Genomic DNA, 23,487 nt, shown 5'->3' on the forward strand with positions numbered 1-23,487 from the left:
CTTCCCCTTCAATTGGTTTCATTTCAATTCAAATGAGTTCAGTTCAGGTTGATTCACTTCAATACTATTCAATTCAGTTCAATTCATGTCATTTCAATTTCAAATTAGATTCCATTTAATGATTTCTGTTTCAATTGGAATTCAATTCAATTTCAATTCAATTCCATCTGTTTCAATTTAAGTTTCAATAGTGAGTTCAGTTTCAAATTCAATTCCATTTCAGTTTCAATTTGAAATTCAATTTCAATTCAATTGTAATTCCTATTCTAATCTCAATTCAATTTTATTTCCAATTCCAATCTCAATTCAATTTTAATTCCAATCTCAATTCTATTGACCTTTGACCTTGCAGGGTAACAACATCAGCATCATGTATCTTCACATTGATCAGCCAGACCCTGGCCAGGACTTGTCCGTTTCTGTCGAGCTGAAAGAGGTAACAATTTTCTCAAGGATTCTAACAACAACTTTCATTATATCGTTAAACCATAAACTTTGCAACTTGACACTTTGGCGAATTGGTAATGAGAGCATTTTACATTGCAAGAAACTTTCACGAACTGCAAAATTCATTGTTGTGTCATTTGTGAGGGGCCGAGGCGAACACATGGAGTGTAACGCCCTGGCCCTACTGGCACGAATATGAGTATTTATGAGCGCCCTTCCTACTGTGGGCATGTCTCTCAGACTACAGATAGTAGATTTTTGATCGTATATTCACTATTTTACCTGTTTATGTCTTTTTAGACCAACCTTTTGTATAACAATAGATTATTGATCACTCAATTAATGTGGTATTTCTTAATGTCTTTGTAGAAAACTCCCATTACAGCAATGGATTATTAATCTTATAATGATTACAACAAATTATTAAAGCACTAAGAAACCAACACTCTCATTAAGCACTATACAAAATGTGATTATTATTGCATGAACATTGGGTTATCCCTTCTTTGTAGAATAATTACCAGTACAGCATCAGTTCCACTGAGGTATCTAAGAGTGACTTCATAACATTTCTGGCTGACATTGAATTATAGAATGGAAATCTTGTAGTTAGTGCTTCATGAATTTGATTATTAATCATTACGCTATCTCTTGTTTTCTTATTGTCTTTGTAGAACAACTTCCAGTACAGCATCAGTGCGGCTGAGGTATCGAGGAGTGACTTCATGACGGTCCTAGCTAACATCGACTCACTGCAGATCAGAGCTCAGTACTTTGACAGGATCCTCACTGCAGAGTAAGACAATTCATGATACACCACCAAACATCACAAAACAAACAAATAAACAAACAAATGCACCCTTTGGGCCTTATTTTAGTTCCCCTTTTCTCATTTTTGACTGGTAAATTTGGTCTCTTTGATACTGTTAACATGTATGATTGCATGTATTTAAAAAAAAAGTATAATACTGTAATGATCTATTGTTTTTATATGAAGATGGAAATAAATGAACAAATGAAACAATAATAACAACAACAAACTGCTCAAAACAAAACTGGAGAGTAAGATGCTTAATGGTACACCACCATAAACCTTACAAAATAAACAAAACAAATAACAATAACAAACAAAAAAACTTCTCAAGAGAAAACTGCAAAGTAATACACTTCGAGATACATCACCAAGTACAAGTACATCACCAAGTACCAAGTACAAGAAAAAGCAACAGAAAACAATTCTCACCCACTGCATGAACATTTTTATCTTTGACAGTGATGTAAATATTATTTGCTTACACTTTGACTTATAGAAAGACCACCTGTAAAGACCTTATTTTTTGTTTCTCTTGACACAATGTTCCTCATTGAAACATGTATTACAGTAAACCTGTCTTTAAAGACTATATGCCTCCCTTACACAGTCTTGTACAAGTTTGTCTGTATTATTAAAGAACAGTGCTTTTTGGCATACAAACTTGTATCGTGGTAATGTTTGTGATGTATCATAACCATGGTTACGCATCACTTTTCAGTTTGCTTGGTGTGTCCATGGATGTGACGAGAAGGGACGGAGATGGCGCCGTAGCCCAGGAGGTCGAGAGGTGTCGCTGCCCGCCCCAGTACCAAGGACTGTCATGTGAGGTGAGACATGCCCTTCTGCCTCCGATCTTGGCGTTGTTTAAAGCCCCACTGCACTACTTATAGCTACTTGCACCCTCTATATACCAAACAATGCCTAATCGGTGACCATTGGTTCCCCAAGGTCCCCTTTTTCTTATGTTAATTGAGAGCTGATTTGATGAGATAACCACCTGTCAGTGACCATGCAGGGAGGTTTTAATCCCTCCTGGCCAAACTAGTGCAGAGGGGCTTTAAATTATTTTATTTGAATATGAAGAAGAAACAGTCAAGGAACAAAATGAAAAACAAGTTGTAAAATAAATGGCTCTGGCAACACTTGAGTTTGATTTTGATTGCACATAGTTTCACATAAGCCCTTCTGCATCTTTATGTACCAATTTAAAAAATATGTGTATGTAATATCATTGGATTGTCGTATGAAGTGAGATATGAATTTCTGCCTCTTGGCTGGGAAAAAAAGGTGTATAGAATATGAAGAGAACCATTTGAGCGATTAAGTGAAAATCAGAGTTATAAAATGGCCTTAACACTGTTTTAATTTCAATCTACTTATAAACAGGTATCATGATATAAGACCTTCTTCATTTTGATATTGCCAAAAAATATGTGTCTGAAATATACAAGAACCTACTATTATTATTTTATTATTATTGTAAGACCTTCTTACATGTAGTTATAGCATTGTCAACCATAAATGCGTAGAATATTAATGGATTGTCATGTTAGGCGAAGTAAGTGATGGCAGGCACGAAACAGATCTTATCTCCTGTAAACTGTAATACTGTTATGATAATAATAATAATATTTGGTTCTTGTACAGCGCATATCACATTATATAACGTCTCTCTGCGCTTCCAAAGAGCTTTGGAAATTATTACCCTAGCTTTAACTCTGGCAACCGTTTTCAGCGCTCAGTGCATTTCAAGGAATAATCCTACCAGGTAACCATTTATGAACTGTCTCTTACTTTGTATCTCTAGCTGTGTGCGGAGGGTCATTACCGGTTGCCCGGCAGTGGTCCTTACCTTGGACAGTGCGTGCCATGTAACTGCAATGGTCATGCTAGTCGATGCGACTCCAAGACTGGACAATGTCTGGTAAGTAATACTCTGAATTTTCATTTACATGCCGAATGAGTTAATGTAATGCCCTTTTCCTTTACATGCTATGAAAGTAGTAACCCCTTGAGTTATTTAAAGAGAATGGACATGGTCACAGAAATTTCAAGAATTTTGTGGTGATGATGATGATGATGGTTGGTGGTGGTGGTGATAATGATTGGTGGTGGTGGTGGTGATGATGATGATGATGATGATGATGAATTTGTGACATGATTGAAGTGGCCCTGAAACGGTTTCCTTAAAACTCTTTGCAATGATGTGGATTGTCATCATCGTTATCCATAGGCAGTTTAAAATGATGATGGTGATGATGACGATGATGATGATGATGACGATGATGAAATCATTAAATATTGAAGCAGCCCTAAAAATGATTTCTTGAATGCCGAAGTGATCATATTAATTATTGTCATGACATCTCCTGCCCTATCTCCAAATCCCCTCATTGAGTTAATATGCCCTTCTTCAGTAGTTCTCATCTGACCTTATATTCACAGAATGTACTGATTTCACCCATTTTCCACCCTTTAGGAATGCGACCACAACACCGTGGGCGATCAGTGTGAAAGTTGCAAGGAAGGTTACTATGGCGATGCCCCCTCCGGTGACCCTGATGCCTGCAAGATCTGCTCGTGTCCACAGCCGATAGAAAACCAAAAGTGAGTTTCAAGTTTATTTCAAGTTTATTTATTTCCACTTTATCAACGATAACATAGTTGAACATAAGGAACATGGTAATAATTATAACTAAACATACAATATAGAAAACACAATGTACATGGTAATAGTTATGTGAGTTGAGCTACTTTCGGGGCAGCAATCCAACATGGACGCAAACGATGCAGAATTTTTACACACAAAAAAGAAGAAAAAAAAGAGTATTTAAAATAGACAAAATCGGTTTACCTGTCCAAATATATGAAACAAACTTATATCGTCCTCTTGGATTTCAAAGGTAATGGGTACGGTCCAACTGTACATGCATGAAATTTATGAGTCATGTTCATGAAAGTTGAGCTACTTTCGGAGCAACAATCCGACGTGCACGTGAACGATGCAAAATTTTTACAAGAAAGAAAAAATAAAGAGTATTTAAATAGAGAAAACAGGTTTACCCCTCCAAATATATGAACCAAACTTATATCATCCACTTAAATTTCAAAGCTAATGGATACGGTCCAACTGTACATGTATGTGCATGATATTTATGCGTGGTCATGGTTCATGAAAGTTCTGTACTGCAAAGTACAACAAATTAAATTTTTGCAACTTTTGAATGTTACGTGCTGCAAATAAAGCTGTTCTTAACAATTCTTTTTAAAGTTCTTGTATGAATTTATAGAGATTTATTATAAAACAAAATACTGTCGATTACCTTTTATTGTCAAATGAAAAGTTGCTTGCTGAGAAAGTCATATGACCATACTTCTCATTTTAACACATACTAATTAAGCTGACAACTGGGGTTTTGCTAATAATGATTGCTAAGTTTATGTTAAAATGTTATTTAATGTACAGTACATTACTACTTGGATAATTTTCATTGATTTGTTTGAATTTTTCTTTCTCTTTTATCAGCTTTGCCGTGACCTGTACCTTCTCGCCTCAGGGCGACCAATTCTGTATCTGTCAACCGGGACATACCGGCCAATACTGTGACCAGTAAGATGCTTTTGTTGTATTCCATTTCATTTGGTGACTTTATGGAGCAATATCAGCTCATAATATTTGTACCCATGCCATAAATGATTTCACTTGCAATCCTTTCTGTAATTATCAGTAAGAAACATGTAGTTTATTTCATTTAGCAACTCCATTGAGCAAGCAGCTGCTCATAATTTTTCATGTCTTAAATGATTTCACTTGCGATTCCTTTCCGTAATTAATGTGGGTGGGGGGGGAGCGGTATTGTTTTGGTTTCATCCTGTGGAAGACTACTGAAGATTATTCGAAGAGAAGTAGAGAAAATTAGGAGAGAGTGGGGTATTCTTTTGTGAGTGGAGTCCAGAAAAGGAGCAGTAAATTAGGTTATGAATTCGGAGTGAGAGAGAAAGAAAGATGGAAGGCCCGACGTTTCATGAGTCAACCATTTTATTGTTTGTCAGGGGATGATTTTTTTTAAGTGTAAGTCTTAAACTTGGGTCCCCTGTAACCTTTCTCAACTCATCCCCCCTCCTCCTCCTCCTCCTCCTCCTCCTCCTCCTCCTCCTCCTGTCTCCAGGTGCGTTCAAGGTTACTATGGTAACCCTCTCCAGGGTCAGGCCTGTAGGAGATGCGACTGCAGCGGGAACACCGATCCCACCACCGGCCTGGCCGAGTGTGATCAGTCCAGCGGTAATTGCACCAACTGCGTGGTCCAAACCAAGGGGAGGAGTTGCGAGGATTGCAACGACTGGTACTACGGTGACGCCCGCGTCCAGAGCTGCCAAGGTAGGCGCAGAAGTCTTTTCAGGGGGAAAATGCACATGGGGGCTCGTGATGAAGTAGCCCCCAAAATGCCAAAAAGAGCCCCCAAAAGTCATAAAAGAGCCCCCAAAACTTTGCAAAGAGTTCAATGCAAAACAAATTAAAGAGTGTTACTTCATGAAAGCAAGCTTGAAAAGTAGCCCCCGAAATTTGTTCAATATTTTTTTCCCTGTGTCTTTTGGAATTTGTCAAAGAGAAGAAAATCTCTCTTGAATTGGGAGCAAGTACATGAAGTAATATTGAAAGAGGTTTCAACCGATGTGTATATTATTATTAAGTAAAGATTGATTATGTTGCGAGGATTGCAATGAATATAGTGATGCCTGTTTTAGCATTGCTAAGGTAACAAGGTGAAATTGTGCAGTGCGTGGCAAACCTCCCCGTCATTTAGATTTATCCTCCTGAATCATATAACATTTTACATGAAAAGTCTGCAGAATATTGAAGAATGCAAAATGATTGTTCAATGTGTCAATAATTTGATCCATGCTAGTGATTTGCTTTGGTTGTTAATTGTACTAGTTGCTATTCATGTAGTCAGTTGACTTTGGAAAAGAGAGAGTGCCTCATATACTTTGAAGGAATACTGTTGACATAGCTTTGACCTATGTCAACGAAAGGCCTGATGATGGCAGCTCTTATTTGATCTTGTTTCTTTTGGCCCTCTTCAGCTTGTTCCTGTGATCGGTGTGGTAGTGATTCGTGCGACAACTTCAACGGAGTCTGCAACTGCAGACCCAACGTTGTGGGATACGACTGTGAACGATGTCAGGTAATTCAGCCACATTTTATAAGTTATACAACTCATTAAAGCATACTAATCACGCCTCCCCCCCCCCTCCAAAAAAAAAAATTATGTACAGCTAGAATGCATAGAATCAACCTCAAAGAAGTCAATCCCGGGCCCTGTTTCATAAAATTGTTATCAATACCAAGTTACAATACCAGTAATAAGCTACCAAAATCGTGGCATTTGATTGGCTGAGAGCAAATTTGTCCTAGAAATTGAGCATTTGTTATCGATAACAAGTTTCATGAAGCAGGGCCCTGCATTCTGCCTGCCTTGCGACTGTGCGATGGATAGTTACTGTCAATAATTGTAAGGATAAATTATGCAAAAAGTAGCAGATGATTACAAATTTTACACAGGTAACGTGGTCAAGTGGTATAAATTGCCGGACTGTCGATCACAAGGTCCGCGTTTCGAGACCCGCCGGGGCACTAATGTCCTTTGGCAAGACATTGATCTGCATTTGTCACACTCAACCCAGGTGATGTAAATGGGTACCTGGCAGGAATTAATTCTTTGAAATGGTAGAGCGCCGCAATGGCAGCACAGCTAAAGCCGGGGTAATAATCTCCAAGTTTGGAAGCGCTTAGTGATTCTAATAAGCGCTATATAAAAACTGAGTCTTATTATTATTTTTATTATTATACTAGGTTGGCTACTGGAACTTTGATAGTTGTAGTGGCTGCCTGCCTTGCGACTGTTCCCTCGGTGCTGTGGATAGCCAATGTGACATGGAGACCGGACAATGTACGTGCATGCCTGGTGTGGGTGGGGACAAGTGTGATGCCTGTCTCCATGGATACTGGAACTATGGACCCAATGGTTGCTATGGTAAGTTGTTCTTGTGTCCCATTTTATTTTTTTCTTCACCATTACAGTCAAACCTGCTTTAGTGACCTCCTGTCTACAGAGACCACATTTGTTGTTTCCCTTGAAAATGGTTTCTCATTGAATCATGTACTAAAGGAACCTGTCTACAAAGGCCACTTTTTGTGTTACCCTTGGGTGGTCGCTATAGACAGGTTTGACTGTACCATATTTTCTCTCTCTCTTTCTCACTTGCTTTTTTCATTCTGTCTCTATTTCTCCAATCCCATTCTCCCTTCGCTTTCAATGCCTCCCTTCTCTTTCAATCCTTCCCCATCTATTCCTCCCTCCCTCCCTCTCTACCTGCTCCCTCTTCACTCCCTCTACCCCCTTTCTTTCCCTTAAAAACAAAATCACAATGCTTATTACCCCTGTTCCAGTGTCGCATGCAAACTTAAGGGGGAAAATGATTATCTTATGCTCTCTCCCTTTATGCTGTACAATGCTTGTTTAAAGAGAAGGTTGAGTTCTGGGGAGAGGTACCAAAATAATGTGTGAGCGTTATCATTGTTTTATGCAAGTGTGGAAGAACATCAGATAAAAAATGTTCCCTGAAAAGCATGGCTCTTGAAATCCCTAAATATTCTAAATATGTCACATCATAAAAATCAGGACGGATTTTAATGCCACATGTTTGTGTAGTTCCAAATACATCTTCTGTGTACAGTGCTTGTAACTTTACCGAGACTTTTTGATAATTTTAGAACCTTGCAGTACACACCAATACTTATATAGTAGATGATCAACCTTTTCTGATCAATTCCACAATGTTTCTTTCACAATGCAATCACATGACCAGAACTCAACTTTATCTTTAAGGGGAAAAAAGATTCTCTTATGCTCTCCCTTTATGCTGTACAATGCTAGTTTAATAATTAATCTTGACATCTCTTTGTGCCTTCTTTCTTTTCAGAGTGCAACTGTGACCCCAAGCTCCGTTGTGACCCTTACACAGGCGAATGCCTCTGCCCTCCTGGGGCTATGGGAGAGAACTGCGACCAGTGTGAAGATCGCTATATCCTCACTGAGCAGGGATGTCAACGTAAGTTCGGATTTAAATTTATTTCATTTGATTTGCTTTGAATTGATTTACAGCTTGATATTTTATTTATTTACCAATACAGGCATGATAATTATCAGATTTAAATCGGTTTCCCGATTTTTTTTTTTTTTTTTTTAAAATTAAAAAACCCCATTTATTTCCCAATTTTCTTATTTAAAAGGGGGGGGGGGAGGGATGTTGTTAGATGCCTTTTTTTTCTCCCCCCCCCCCCTGAATCCTTTTTTGGTTTTTGGTACTCACTATCACCCCTTCCAATAATGTGATATAATGTATTTCAATATTGACGATATGTTCAGCAACTGTAAAAATGTTAAAGCCACACTGTACTACGTATATCTATTTGCTCCCTCTATATAGCAAACAATGCCTAATCGGTGACCTTTGGTCCCCCATGATCCTCTTTTTCTTATGTTAATTGAGAGCTGGTTTGATGAGATAACCACCTGTCAGTGACCATGCAGGGAGGTCTATTCCCTCCTGGCCGAACTAGTGCAGGGGGGCTTTAACTTGATTTACAGCTTGATATTTATTTATTCACCAATAACGTGATACAATGTATTTCGATATTGTCAATAATGCACCTGAACTGTGAAAATATTAAAACAAATTTATGGAGACAAAAACAATAAAAATTAGGAAATTTAACAATCCCCTGTCATGTCCCGTATATTATTTTGATTTGATTTGATTTTTATCGATGTAGATCATTAGGCAGTTCATTATTATAGCTAAAAGCTTACCCATGTGCCTTGGTATCTTGAATTAATGTACATTTTTAAGTAGAATAACAATGACAAATCAGATCATAGGAATTCTAGTTTAATGTACATGTACAATTGGAATTGTAAATGCATGTAGTAATAATAATAATGTCAATATATAAAGCGCTTAATACGAAATACCATCTTGGATTACTGGTCATTCTTGCATGATGTGCACCATCTCCACTCCCTGGGAAGCATTCCTACCATATGGTACTTTGAATTAGCCTAATATGGTACATATTCATTGAAAGTGTAAATTAATGAACAATTCCAAATCAGAAAAAAAATTACAAAGTGTCATAGACAGAGATTTACAAATACAAGTCAGACTTGATGACTGTTCCAATGATTTTTGTTTCCATGACGACAGCTTGCGATGAGTGCGTCCATCTCCTGTTGGACATCGTAGAAGAGATGGCCGAAGATCTTGACGAGGCTGATCGTAACCTGACGGATATCACCGTGGGCGTGGTCGCCTTCCAGCGTCTCAACAATCTCAATCGATCCATCCATGATCTTATCGTAAGACATTTCTCTTGTAGTTCTTCTCCAAATAAATATTAAATGTACATGTAGTCAGTCATTGTTATTATTTGTTTTCCCTCAATTTAAATGTTTATTAAAGAAAAAGATTTTAATGAAAATGTAGATGATGGAGTGGGTTGTGAAAATGAGTGTTTGAAAGTGTTATAAAGTGGAATTTATGAAAAGTCTAAATACTTAAATTTTCACTTTTGAATATATGTTTTTTTAAGGCTACAAATGGCTCTCCATAATGTTGAAGTCCAACTTAGTGTTAAGTTTGACTTATGATCTTTGTGAAACACCCCCCAGGTCCCTGTTTCATAAAACTTGATATCAATAACAAGTTACAAGCTACTGTTATAAGCTACTGAAATCATGGCATCTGATTGGCTGAGAGCAAATTTTTTCATAGGAATTTAGCAGTTGTTATAGATAACAAGTTTTATGAAACGGCCCCAGATATTTTTGTTGTGATAACCGAGATAACCATTTGTATTGTTTATCATTCTACAACAGCCCGAGGTGGAGGACTTGGACAACAACAATGCCTTAGTCCGAGGATCGCTTGGTAACCTCACATACCAGATTGATGATCTGAAGTATCAAGCAGGACAGGTCGAAGAAAGGGTAACAATCTCTCTACTATATACAGTATTTCATTCCATTCTGTCCCTGTCTGTCTGTCTGTCTGTCTATGTGTGCATAGTGTTTTTCTATAAATAGTTTCTTTGTCTCTTTCCCTTTCGATCTCTTTCTCACTTGTAAAGTAATCTATCAGATTGACGATCTCAATAAACCTGTTCACGATTAGCACATGTCCCAAATGACCCCGAATATCCACAGATCTTCAAAACATGAAGACGTCTCACTTTGTACATTTTGAAATAATCACTCCTACAGCTATGGAGGTGCTGAATAAATAGCCTTCGCTTCCCCTTTTCAAAGAATACTTCCACCTATTTATCGTGGAGTGCACTGCTTGTGCATAAATGCATAATGATTACATAACTTCTCTGAACATGTATCCAGTATTTTGTCTCTGTTTATTTCACAATTTGGTCTGCAATGACCTTTATCTGCTCATGCTCAGACTGCAACTATGAACTGGCTTCTTATGAGGCTGGATAGGTCAGAGATAGATCTAATAATTAGGCGATAAATTTACATCTACATGTACTAATTAGATCTTCCCCACAAGTATTGATACATATCATGTACTCTTTGTAATATAATTCAACCCCACAGGCCATGGCAGCAGTTACCAATGGGAATGGTACAGCCAACGATGCAGACATTCTTAAGAAAAGGGCGCAACAGATTGAGGCCGACGCCAACGCAACCATCGACTTCATACATGGTAATTTACTTCCTTATGACATTAATAATAATAATATAGTGAAACCTGTCTATAAAGACCACCCAAGGGAGACAAGAAAAGAGGTCTTTATATAGGCCGGTGGTCTTTATGTACAGGTTCCTTTAGTACATGTTTCAATGAGATACCAATTTCGAGGAAAACAAAAAATGTGGTCTTTCTATACAGGTGGTCTCTAAAGCAGGTTTGACTGTATATATGAATTTGTAGCACGCACATATCCAAAACTTTCAATCAAGGCACGACAACGATGAATATGCAAAATACATAAAATCATGACTCGACAGATAATCTACAGGTACTGAAAGTCAATTATTAGTTAAACATTGATTTTGATCAATCGCAACTCTTTACAAAATGGGCCCAGGGCTAAAAAAATAGTAATCTCACTGTTCATAAAAAATTCATTACATTCCTTTTATTCTGTAGACATTGTTGAGGAGTTGCAAGCCATCGGTAATGGAACAATATCCAGCAATACAAACCTTGGTGTATTTCATTTGATGTCTTTGTCTTTAGTGACTTCATTGAGCAATATCTGCTCATAATAGCCGTGCTGAAAATGGTTTCGCGTGTGATCCTTTCTGTTATCAATCATTAAAATACATTTGGTGTATTTCATTTGGCATTCCTTTCATTCTGTAGACGTTGTGGAGGAGTTGCAAGCCATCGGTAATGGAACAATATCCAGCAACACAAACCTCGGTGAGCTGTTGGCCCGTGCCCAAATGATCCTGCAGGAACTGAAGGACCGAGATCTCAACCCCGGAAAGGGGGCCGCAGAAGAGGAGAAACGACTAGCTCAAGAACGTGAGTGTTCAGAAATATTTAAAGGCCGTCTGTACTAGTTTGGCCAGAAGGGACTAGACCACCCACCGAGGTCTTTGACAGATCTCATCAACTCAGCTCTCAATTAACATAAGAAAAAGAGGATCATGGGGGACCAATGTTCACCGATTAAGCATTGTTTGCTATATAGAGGGTGCAAATAGCTGTAAGTAGTGCAGTGGGGCATTAAAGAGAAGGTTGAGTTCTGGGGAAAGGTGACAAATAATTTGTGAGCATTATCATTGTTGTTATGAAAGTTTGGAAGAACATCAGAGAAAAATTGTTCCCTGAAAAGTATGGCTCTTCAAATGCCTTCATATTCTAAATATGTCAAGTAACAGCTTAAAAATTAGGCCCGATTTTTCATGCCACATGCTTATGTAGTCCCATATATATCTTTCTGTGTACAGGGCTTGTTGCTTTACCAAGACTTGGCCAAATTTCTTATCATTTTGATCATTCCAGAACCTTGCTGTACACACCAATACTTATATGCTAGACGATCAACTTTTTCTGAGCAATTCCACAACGTTTCTTTCACAATGCAATCGCACGACCAGAGCTGGTCTATACCTTTAAAAAGAAGGTTGCGTATTAGGGAGAGGTGAAAAATAATTTGTGAGCGTTACGATTGTTATTATGCAAGTTTGGAAGAACATCATTGTAGCCTTTAAAAAGTCACATTCTCAAGCAACATAATTCAATTTTGTTATTACTTGATCTTCTTTCTTGCTAGTGCTTGACCGAGCTCGGGCACTTCAAAACGACTCCGCGGAGGTCGGTGATCGAGCCGATGAGGTCGGCGACGATGTCGATGTCTTCCTTGACAAGCTGAACGAACTCATGGCGCTATGTGAGAACTCCGACAATACGACAGATCAAGTGAACGCCATCTTGGACAAACATCGTAATCCTGCCTTTGAGGTGAGAAAGTCAAATGTGAACCAGTCCTCGGGGGGTTTCACAAAGATCCTAAGTCGAACTTAACTTTAAGTTGGACGTAAACATTATGGAGAGTCATTTGTAGCCTTAAAATAAAATATCTTCAAAAGCAAACATTCAAGTTTATTAGACTTTTCGCATCATTAACATGAAATCTCCTGGATAATAGAAAATATGAATGATTTGAAACAACATTTTATGTCTTTCAGAATAACTTTTAGAAAATGTTTTCAAAGATGCCAACAGCTTTCCATAATTGTTAAGTCCAACTTAGGATCTTTGTGAAACACCCCCTTTCTTTCTGTATGTACCTGCACCTATAGTTTTCAATTCAATTAAAATGAATTCACCGGTGACCATGTTTTCTTTTCATTTAAACCCCACATCTCATCAGTGGAGACTGCGTATTCGGATTTTCAAATTGGGAAAATTGTGATAGAAGCGACAAAATCGTGTTGAAAAATCACTTAACATAGATTTGGGTACAAAGGACTACGCACACCTGTGACATCCAAATTCAATCCAACTAAGTTTTTATTTTAATTATGGTTGTTTAAAGGATGTCCTTGCCTAGGTGAATGCTGAGAACGAGATGGCTCAAAAAAAAGTCACTAACGCTACCAGCCTCGAGGACGATACCTATGGATAGATCGTTCAAGTAATTTTATGACCCTGTCACATTGTGAAATAGAACCTGTAATATTGATGCGTTCTTCTTCTTTAAGTGCCATGTCCTGAGACGTCGGCGACCATGGAATGCCACAACTCCCTATTCCATATTCTATGAAGCAATTCATTCTTCCCAAGATCCATGGTGTTACAACTTTTATTTTACCTCTTATTTGTTTATAGGATGTCCTTGCTGAGGTGAACGCTAAGAACGAGATGGCTCAAGAAGAGGTGACCAATGCTACCAACCTTCTGGACGATGCCTATGGATTCCTGGCTGATGCCCGCAGAGCTATTGATGTAAGTCACCCTCCACCTCTCCCCCCCCAAAAAAAAAAAAATTACCATAATAATAATAATAATAATGATAATAATAATTTAAAAAATAAAAAATAAAATAAAATAAAAATGAATATATAATAAATTATTAACAAACAAAAAAAACAAGAAAAAATGAATACACAATAATATTAATGATAATAATAATTAAAACGTAAAATATGAAATAGAATCATAGAAGGGGCATGAACTGATGTATGCAAAGCATAATGTCTCTTGTGATCAAGCTCACAGGCTCTTAGATGCACTCTGGTCCAATGCACTTGAGAAAATGAGTGTTTATTAGCAAGATTGATTTGTGGTGTGAAACTTGTCTAATAGAATGAACAAAAGTGAGCTTATGGAAAGGTCTGGTCTGAAAGAAACTGATGGAAGTAGTAAAGAGAAGTGGATTATTAAAGATGGATGGGTCATGTGGTGAGAAGGGAAGATGATGAATCTATGAAAAGAGCATGGGATCTTGAAACGGATGGCATAAGAGGGAAAGGAAGACCGAAGATTTCATGGAAAAATATGGTAAAGGAAGAAAGAAAGCAGGAAAGTTGTTAAAATTGAGGAGGATGCTTGAGACGAAAAGAAGCAGAGGGAGGGAGTGTCAGGGTCGAGAGGGATTGTGTGGGAAACTACATGAAGTGTGACTCTTTAATCTGTGCAAAACATGAATTGAATTGAGTTTTTTCATCCATCTGTCATTATACCACAAATTTCTTGTCCATTGGTTAAGGAATAACAAAGGTCATGTCACAACAGAATGTTACATAATGAAGAAGTTTACAATGACAAATATACATTATGTGATCAGAATACAGAAGCAAATACAAAAAAGGTTTCAAGGAACATGACCGTGTATCTTTAGACATTCTCGTGACCACCTCTTTCCTCCCTGTCGCTAGGCAACTGGAGTGAATGGTTCCAAACTTGAGGCTGCCATCGACCAACTAGAGCCCTTCATCGAGCGCTACGAGGAGGAGGGACGTAACCTACCAGAGCTGGTCGATAACGCCACAGACTACGCCAACGATCTCTGGAACACTGCTGAAGAGCTTGATAGGTCAGAAAATTTCTCCATTTCGAAATAATTTAATTTATTAAGTTTATGTTAACTGTAAAGATACAAAGGGAGGGTATTTTACCGACATCGCTACCACTACTGTTATTTATTTCAAATTATGCCATCTTTCTGTGAAGTCAAGATGTTTTCAAAGTAAAGCAAGGCCAAAAAAAACCCCATCTTAATACTACTACAAGGGAGGCACAATGGAGGTCCCAGGTTCGAAACCAAGTAAATGTGTTAGTGCCCTTTGGTAACGCATTAATCCTCATTACCAAGTTCCTCAGAGAGGACTTAAAGCCATCGGTACTCTGGTTGCTTACTTACAAGCATACACGCCCTTTCTTAGCAGTCGAGTAAAACAAACAAACAAATCATAATTTTTACATGTATTAAATTTAATATTTTCAATTTCTGAATTTTTAATTTTTTTTAAGTGATCCCCAGGCATTGGCTGGTGCTAAAATCATACTGTTAATGCTTAATCATTTTGTCAACCCTGTGATGTTTCCTATGTATTGTTATCATCTTGCCTGGAAATGAAATAAATAAATGTATAAATTTCTACGCTCTAATTTCCCCTCAGGATGTTTGACAGTACTCGTAACCTGTCTGAGAATGCGCTGAAGGCTGTCCGAGCTTACCAGGACATCGGTAATGCCATCGACGAGGCCGAGAGAGCGGCTAGGGCAGCCCTGAATGCATCCGGACTGGCACTTGATGCTGTAAGTTTACACCCCCCCTCCTCCTCTGTAGCTGTTGATCCTTTATTTTTAAATCTATTCAGGACAGTTTCCACCTATTGCAGTGTGGCTGAATACTGTACATTGTGTAAAATAAGATTTATATGTATATCAAATGAGCAGAAGGAGCAAAATTTCTGCATGCAATTTGCCCTATTTGTGTTGCATTTTCCAATTGTCTTGATGCCATAAAATTAAATGATGTATAAGTAAATTCTGTAAATTGGCAACAAATTTTGGTTTGAAAATGTGGCATTAAAAACAAGTAAACACATTTAAAAAATAAAATATCAGTGTTGTCAGTATACACACTTTGCACACTTGTGGGCCTTCCAGCCAGTGCTATTTATAGGCATGCACACACCAAATCCGTATTATTTTTAGAAGCTTCCTATCCGATTATGCATCTGTATATACTCCTGAGAAGAGAGGAGCAGTGAAATGAAATGATGTGGCACTATGCGCATTTGATCTTGACCTCTATGCACATTTAATCTTTGACCTCTAGGCGAACGACTTTGGCACCCAACCTCAAGATTCCAAACGTCGCAGTAAGAAGCTTCTACGGAAGGCAGTCGAAGCCGGAGAAGATATGGAAGGTAAAATGTCTTTATTTCTCGTTCTTAGAGCCCTACTGCACTACAGCTATGCGCCCTCTATATAGCAAACAATGCCTAATCGGTGCCTGTTGGTCCCCCATGATCCCCTTTTTCTTCTGTTAATTCAGAGCTGATTTGATGAGATAACCATGTGTCGTGACCTTGCAGGGAGGTCTAATCCCCCCTGGCCAAACTAGTGCAGACGGGCAAATCTATCTTTACCATGCATGCCCACGTGACGCCACCAATTTGCAAATATGGTTACCTACATGTTTAGCCCTGCCATATGCATTATTTCCATAATATTCCCATCATTCTCCTGTACACCCAAGGTCCATATAATGTGATTTTCTTTTCCATAGCCTTGGTTAATTAATGTCCATGTTTCTGCGCAATACAAAAAATATTTACATGTCTGCATACATAAATTGATTTTTTTTTTTTTTTTTTTTTTTTTTTGTCAATCTGTTACTACCGCTACTCTTATGGTGAAAGCCAATCAGCTACACGTAAATGCTTCTCTGTGCTATGATACTTTACTATATGAAACATATTTGTATTTCATAAAACACAGCTTTGTATTTCAGACTAGTTTTGGTGTGTACAGTATTTAGTCCTGCATACTTAAAAGTACCTATTGTATGTCATGCCCATGGAATTTTCTTCTCTTAAAGCTTGTTTTCTACTGCGCTTTTGTTGTTGTGTTTTTTAAATATTTGTTGTTATAGTTTTGTTAAAAAGAACATAGCCTAAGCATTTGTTGATTTCATATGCATTATTTAGAATTGTTTTTTAAATATTTTTTTAATACTCCTGTGTGTTTATAATGGTATGCTTCTCTTGAATTTTGTGCCCCCTCCCCACCCTGCCCCTTGCAGGCTCCCTCCCTAAAGCCTCCCTCCTTAACCAGAGTTTGAGTAAGTAATATCCCCAAGCATCAAATTCATTCTTATTTTCCATCCTGTTTGTTTCTTGTGTAAATATCATGCACCTTAAAGATATACAGTCAAACCTGTCTTGATGCATCCTCTCTATAAATGCTACCTGTCTTTAATGGTCACCTATACTGATCCATCTAAGAAGAATTGTTTGATGTAGGACCTGTATAGAAAGGCCACCTGGTCTATGATGATCAGGTATCCTATTTTCCTTGAGTGGCCTTTATAGACAGGTTTGACTGTATCTAACATCATGTATAACTTATATATAAAAAGTGATGGCATGTTGTTTTTGTTATGTTTATTTGGAATGGTTCAGTTTCTAATACTATTTAACCAAATGAATGTATCTTATCAAATATTTCCTACGTTAATTCAATTTTGTTTCAGACACAATCAACTGTCAACATTTACAGTATTGACACTTGTAAATGATGCTTGTTTTAGGTATATATCTGATCCAAGGGGAATAGTTGCAATTTATAAATCATGATAAATTAATAAATTATATTTCTCTATGCACTTTACATTGTATTATGTAAAAGCTTAAATAATTATCTACTGTTGAATTATCCTCAAACAAAATTCTGACAAAATCTTTAAAATTAAAGTAGTACAACAATAACTAAATAGAACAACAGTATTATTCATTCTTAAATAATGATACAACAATTATGGAGCATAATTGTATTCATATGTTACAAGTTATAGACATATACAATTTCATTTAAAATTATAAATAACAAAGCATGAAAATAATTAATTCTTAAAAAGCAGAGACCTCCAGGCAGTCCTGAGTGAAATGCCCGGCGACCCAGATGTTGACCGTGGTCTGGACTTTGAGAAGCCCTGCCCTAAACCGACCCCTTAGCCTAAACTCATCTCATGACCGTGCACAAAAAACATTTACATTAATGACTTCTTAATATCATAATACCCATGGAATGTCACCTTACATATAGAAATTATATTTGCACATAATTTATAAGCTTGTCGTTTGGACTAATGTAAATGTTATGTTTGCATGCTCTTGTTTTCAATTTTGTGTATATGCAATGTGCATGTAATACCATATTTACCTAATACATGTACATATTGTCTATCAATCAAGTAATCATATCTTGTTTTATATTAAAGGGATTGGGTATCTTTGCCTCAGATTCTAAAGAAAATCCTGGATTAAGCTCATGCTGCAATCATAAATATAAACCTTTAGGTCAATCAGGAATCCCATGACTTTTACAAGCTGATCGCCTGTCTGATTATCAAGCTATTTATGATTGGAAATCAAAATTTCAAAAACTGTTTTCCTAACGGTTTTTATAACACTACAGTCTATTAGGGAAAATGAGTATGGTAAAACCGATCACTCAAAGATTTTTAATTTTTTGAGGCACTTCATGATCATTTTGAAGCGCAATTTTTTTTAGAGCTTCAGTATTACACCATATCACAGACACTGACAAACACGTAGGGCCATGCATCTCAGATTTAACATTGTTAAACGATACCGCCAAACTGACTCGACACCGACTCCAAACCAAACAATTCTTGGCGATTCAAGGTGATGTAATTTTCATACAGTCTTGTTTGTTGTTCTGTAGTCCGTCTCATAGGTGTGACTTGGATATTGGAAAGCAATTCGGATCAATTTTATAGGAAATTGTTTTGCGAGTGATGACTTATTTCTTTTTTGATCAATCCTTGCTCTCGACCAGGTCTCCGGGATCAGCTGAATGATGTAGAGCAGGAGGTGGAGATGGTGAAAGATAACTTGGATGCGGTGGAAGATGGTCTGGCAGAGATAGAGAGAGGCATTGCAGCCATCCCCTCTCGTAAGTATTGAAGATGATGATGGTGGTGGTGGTGGTGGTGGTGGTGGTGATGACTGTGGTGATGATGGTTAGGGTGATAGTGAATGATGAAGTAGAGGAGGTGGAGATGGTGAAAGATAACTTGGATGCGGTAGAAGATGGTCTGGCAGAGATAGAGAGAGGCATTGCAGCCATCCCCTTTTGTAAGTATGGATGATAATGATGGTGGTGGTGGTGGTGGTGGTGATGATGATGATGATGATGATGGTAGGAAAAAACGGTTATTGTGATGGTTTTGAAGATGATGGTGTTGTTGATGATTGTTGTGATGATTATAGTGATAATTATAGTGGTTACAATAATGATTTTGATAATGTCTGTAATCATAATAATGCTTGTTAACCAGTAGCAATGTATTGATAGGATAATGTTGACAAAAGAATGAAGATTACGATGATCTAACATCTACATTAATTCTTTTCTTGGGGTTTTGTTTTCTTGTTTACAGCATCTAGTGAATGCACCATCATTACTAATTGTGATGCAACCGATCCCACCTGTAGACTTGGTTATTCTGGAGACAACTGTAACATTGGTAAGAACATCATACCCCTTCTAATCGTATTGCCAACTGGAAAAGGGTGGTACAGTGTATTTGTACATGTACCTGGATTTAACATGTATGGAATAAGAGAAGTCAGTAGCCAAAAGGTTAAAGGTGAAATCCACCCTGATATTAAGGTGGTTTTAATAGAAGTAAAAAAATTAGAGAAATGGATCTGTGAAAGTTTGAGGAAAAACCAATCATTAGAAATAAGAAAGTTACGAAATTTTGAATTGCGATCAATCATGACACAAATTGGCAACTTTGTGACGTATCTTGCGAGATCCCCTCCTATTAGTGTTGCCAGTTTGTGTTTGACTGATGACAAATTAAAAAATTCATAACTTTCCTTTTCGTAATCGGATTTTGCTCAAACTCTTACTGACATGTTTCTCTCATTTTTCTGCTTTTGATAAAATCAACTTAATACCAGGGTGGACTTCCCCTTTAATGTTTTACTTGCACTTCATTCAAGTTATTGCTATCTCCCGTCATGTATAAAAAATAGGAGTAAAAGCAATATTGGTTTCAGTGTTTATTCGTTCAATCAAAACAAGTTATTTATAGTAATAATTTTCTTATCCTTGGTTTCACTGATCTGAATCTCTCATTTTTATGTTTTTTTATTTTAATAAGCCAACTTGATTTTAGAGTGGACTTGCTCATTCATAGGGACACATCTTTCCCCTTCATCATGCACCTTAGAATAATTTAAACTGGTGCTGACACTATTTTAGTTTGTCATATTATTCTTCTTCTTCTTCCATTGGAGTACATCCTCCCTCTTGCAGACTATTGTCGTACTTTGTGCAGACATACAAAACATGAAAAAACTCAAACCTAATGTGTACAAACCTAATATGCACAAAGCTAATGTGCTCTAAGCTATATGTGCTAATGTTTATCATCACCATAAACTCTTTTCCATGTCCGTCAGCTAACCTTGGAAACTTGGCAGAGGGCGCCGCAAACACCGCCATGGCCGCCGAAAGCATCGGAAACGACGCCAAGGACCGGGCCGATGACATGATCGACCGCGCTGGAGACGTGAAGGCGAAGCTCAACGGTCTCGGTGCTACGATCCAGGCAGCTAACGATAAGATGGCCTCATCACAGAACTCCAGTAAGTTGGTAACCTCTTTGTTTTATCATTCAATTGCCCGAATTCTCAAAGGAGGTTTAAACCCTCATTCACATAACCCAGTAAGTCTACGTCATCTGCCGGCTATTCAATGTTCAAAGCTTATTTTCAAATTTTCATAAAACCAGTATGTGAAATGATACAGAAAACTTTCATCGGTTTGGGGATAATCATATAATGTAATTTTTAAAGCTTCTACCAGCCTTCAATTTTGTGGGCAAGCTTTCGTCTACTCCTGTGGACTTTCTCAAGCTAAGTGAAGTGGACGAAAGCTTGCCCACAAAATTCAAGATTGGTAGAACCTTTAAAGATTACATTATAGTACGTGACATACATGAAATTAATGTTTGAAACAACATACTTTCACAATCATTACGAGTTTTTTTATTGAATGGATTGGAAACTTCAAATCGAGACAGTATTGGATATATAATTTCTCTTTTGATATTTAATCTTCGTTTGTGGTAACACATTGAGGGGGCTGTCCATACAAAGCTTTTGGGGTTTATTTCAGTGAAAGTTACCAGAACTTAAAACTTTTTTGGGGGGGTCTTTGCATCACTGCGAACATCAACATTATTACATTTCTGCATTCTTTTGCCATCAGCAAAGTTGACACATCAAAATTAGTAGTTGGGTCTTCATACCGAAAACAGAGCCTCTGTCCTTGATGGCATTTATAAGTTTTTAGGCTTTGTAGGGAACAATAAGATTGTAGCACATATTTCTACTTGATATCTTTCCAACTTTCCTTGAACTAGGGAACCCATCTGCGGAGATCCTCGTTGGTAAGGCCCGTTGTAAAAAGAAGCGTAGTTCATAGCGTAGCAATTTTCACCCATGTTTTTCACCCATTTAAACTGTTATGAGCTGCATCACAAATATGTTGAGGCACCAGTAGTCTTCCCTACTGCAAAGAAGCTTTAGAAGTCATCTGATGAGAGCCGAAAGAGTATTAGTTTTGTTAGGGGAGCCTTCCAAAGTTGCGACTGTGCCCGGACGCGTCGGGGCGCGATGAATAGAACAGTCGCGTCCCAAGAGACGCATTGAGGCGCAAAGGGGCGCGAAGGGGCGCAATAGTCACCCTCACCTGATTCTTGCATATGAAAAAAAACTGTCTATTGTTAGTATAAACCCGCTCTATTCTTCTTGCGCCCTTTTGCGCCCCACCAGGCGATGGAAGATTATCTCTCCCGTCATTGTTCTCGCTCGTGATGCGCGGTACAGCTTAAACTTGATATACAGAAAGTATTTGTCGGCCAAAGCCTGTCTTCCCCTCCTCCGGTTTTCGTTCTGATAAACTTTCCATTGTTTGTAAAAAAAAATGATGTATTCTTCTCGCGTCGCGATCTATTCTTCTCGCGCCGTTTTGCGTCGTAACGGGCGGGGTATTACCTTTCCAATTATTGTGGCGAAGCTTTGCGATGTACATTACTACAGCACAGCATGAACTTGTCTGGTGGGATCGTCTTTGTTTTGGGGGCAATCAACACACTCGTTCATCTTGATCAGAATAAATTATGATTTATTTTTGTTGGGTTTAATACGCCTCCTTTTAATTTTTGTGACGACTGTATGAAATGTGAAATAAAGATGACTATGTACGATTAATGGTTGGTTAATTGCGAGCTTAATTGTCCCCAACAACAAAAAATTAAAGAGGAATGATGTGAATGACTACATGTATGCGGTTATAGTCGGCAAATTGATTACTGTTTGGGTCGCTTGTGTATGTTTGTAATTTGAATGATTATCAACATATTTGTATAATTCCCACATCGCGATATGATTCTAGCGTCGTATAATGGACAAAGGAATTATCTTTCTCTCCCGTCATTGATATTCACGCTACGCGTTGCACATCGCCACTGCCTGAGCTTGGAAGAATTTATATTTTGTCAGTCAAATCCTTTTTTGTTCTCCTCCCATGACTTGGTTCTAATAAATTGAAGGTTTGCTTATTAGGGATAAGAAGGATAACATCAAACAAACGATTTACTCAAGATGACGCTCTTTTCATTTCACCTCGCTGTTTGATAAAGCAGAGTTTTACGGAGCGAATACAAAAGAAAAGTTCGCTCTAAGGCCAAATAAAAAAATGTTTTATTAGTGTCCTGTTTTTTTCGAAAACTAGGAAGGAGGAGGCCCTCTCTTTTCTTTTTTTTTTCTTTCAAAATGGCCGCTCAAAATGGCCGCTCGGTACATTTCCCCTGACAGTCGGGCTATTTTTCAAGATGGCCTCCGACATTTTTTAACCTTTAAACAAAATCAGTAATAGATCCATTTTAGTATTGTTTTTCATGTTTTTTTTCCAAAAATTATTTTAAAAAAATAAATAAATAAAAAAAAAAAAAAAAAAAAATTCCCCCAAAATAAAAAAAATAGGAGGCTGCCCCCAAAAAGGAAGCGGGCGGGGAAGCTAAACATGTATATTTTGTTAAGTGGCCTCAGGGGAAAAAAAAAACATAAAATGCCGTGGCAGGATTTCACGCCCGAGATTTGCCTTCGAAAATTGCCCGTCCAAAAGGCGTTTTAAATCATAATAATTCCATAGCTCTTTTTAAAAGTGGAATAAATAGAAAAAAGAGTCCGGGAACTATATCGAGATTATAAAACATGTGTGTCATGAAGATGTAAACAAAAAAGCGTAGCCTGATGGTGATTAAGTTGAGCAGCAATTGGAAATGCAATACAAAACATTAATCAGTTCATGATGATAATTTATCATTCGACTTCTACTTTGCGCTACATGTACTAAAT

General features: G+C 37.6%; 1 protein-coding gene across 4 annotated transcripts in view; it reads left to right on the top strand.

Annotated features, from left to right (window-relative positions):
* LOC591623 (laminin subunit alpha) overlaps positions 1-23,487 on the top strand; it is a 102,398-nt gene that overhangs the window by 46,984 nt on the left and 31,927 nt on the right. For 3 of the 4 annotated variants that reach the window (XM_030982139.1, XM_030982145.1, XM_030982160.1), the window contains 23 exons: positions 353-436; positions 1,122-1,243; positions 1,980-2,088; positions 3,069-3,185; positions 3,741-3,868; positions 4,788-4,871; positions 5,431-5,639; positions 6,347-6,447; positions 7,116-7,296; positions 8,246-8,374; positions 9,530-9,681; positions 10,201-10,311; positions 10,930-11,041; positions 11,705-11,869; positions 12,624-12,811; positions 13,682-13,798; positions 14,731-14,888; positions 15,475-15,613; positions 16,140-16,230; positions 17,109-17,147; positions 18,887-19,003; positions 19,491-19,577; positions 20,524-20,709. In XM_030982139.1, coding sequence (XP_030837999.1) covers positions 353-436; positions 1,122-1,243; positions 1,980-2,088; positions 3,069-3,185; positions 3,741-3,868; positions 4,788-4,871; positions 5,431-5,639; positions 6,347-6,447; positions 7,116-7,296; positions 8,246-8,374; positions 9,530-9,681; positions 10,201-10,311; positions 10,930-11,041; positions 11,705-11,869; positions 12,624-12,811; positions 13,682-13,798; positions 14,731-14,888; positions 15,475-15,613; positions 16,140-16,230; positions 17,109-17,147; positions 18,887-19,003; positions 19,491-19,577; positions 20,524-20,709 — 2,926 coding nt within the window. The remainder of the gene's footprint in view (positions 1-352; positions 437-1,121; positions 1,244-1,979; positions 2,089-3,068; positions 3,186-3,740; positions 3,869-4,787; positions 4,872-5,430; positions 5,640-6,346; positions 6,448-7,115; positions 7,297-8,245; positions 8,375-9,529; positions 9,682-10,200; positions 10,312-10,929; positions 11,042-11,704; positions 11,870-12,623; positions 12,812-13,681; positions 13,799-14,730; positions 14,889-15,474; positions 15,614-16,139; positions 16,231-17,108; positions 17,148-18,886; positions 19,004-19,490; positions 19,578-20,523; positions 20,710-23,487) is intronic. The other variant, XM_030982152.1, reaches the window with a different exon arrangement.

The sequence above is a fragment of the Strongylocentrotus purpuratus genome, unplaced genomic scaffold (genome assembly GCF_000002235.5).
Source record: "Strongylocentrotus purpuratus isolate Spur 01 unplaced genomic scaffold, Spur_5.0 spur5_contig_823, whole genome shotgun sequence".
Lineage (NCBI taxonomy): Eukaryota > Metazoa > Echinodermata > Echinoidea > Camarodonta > Strongylocentrotidae > Strongylocentrotus > Strongylocentrotus purpuratus.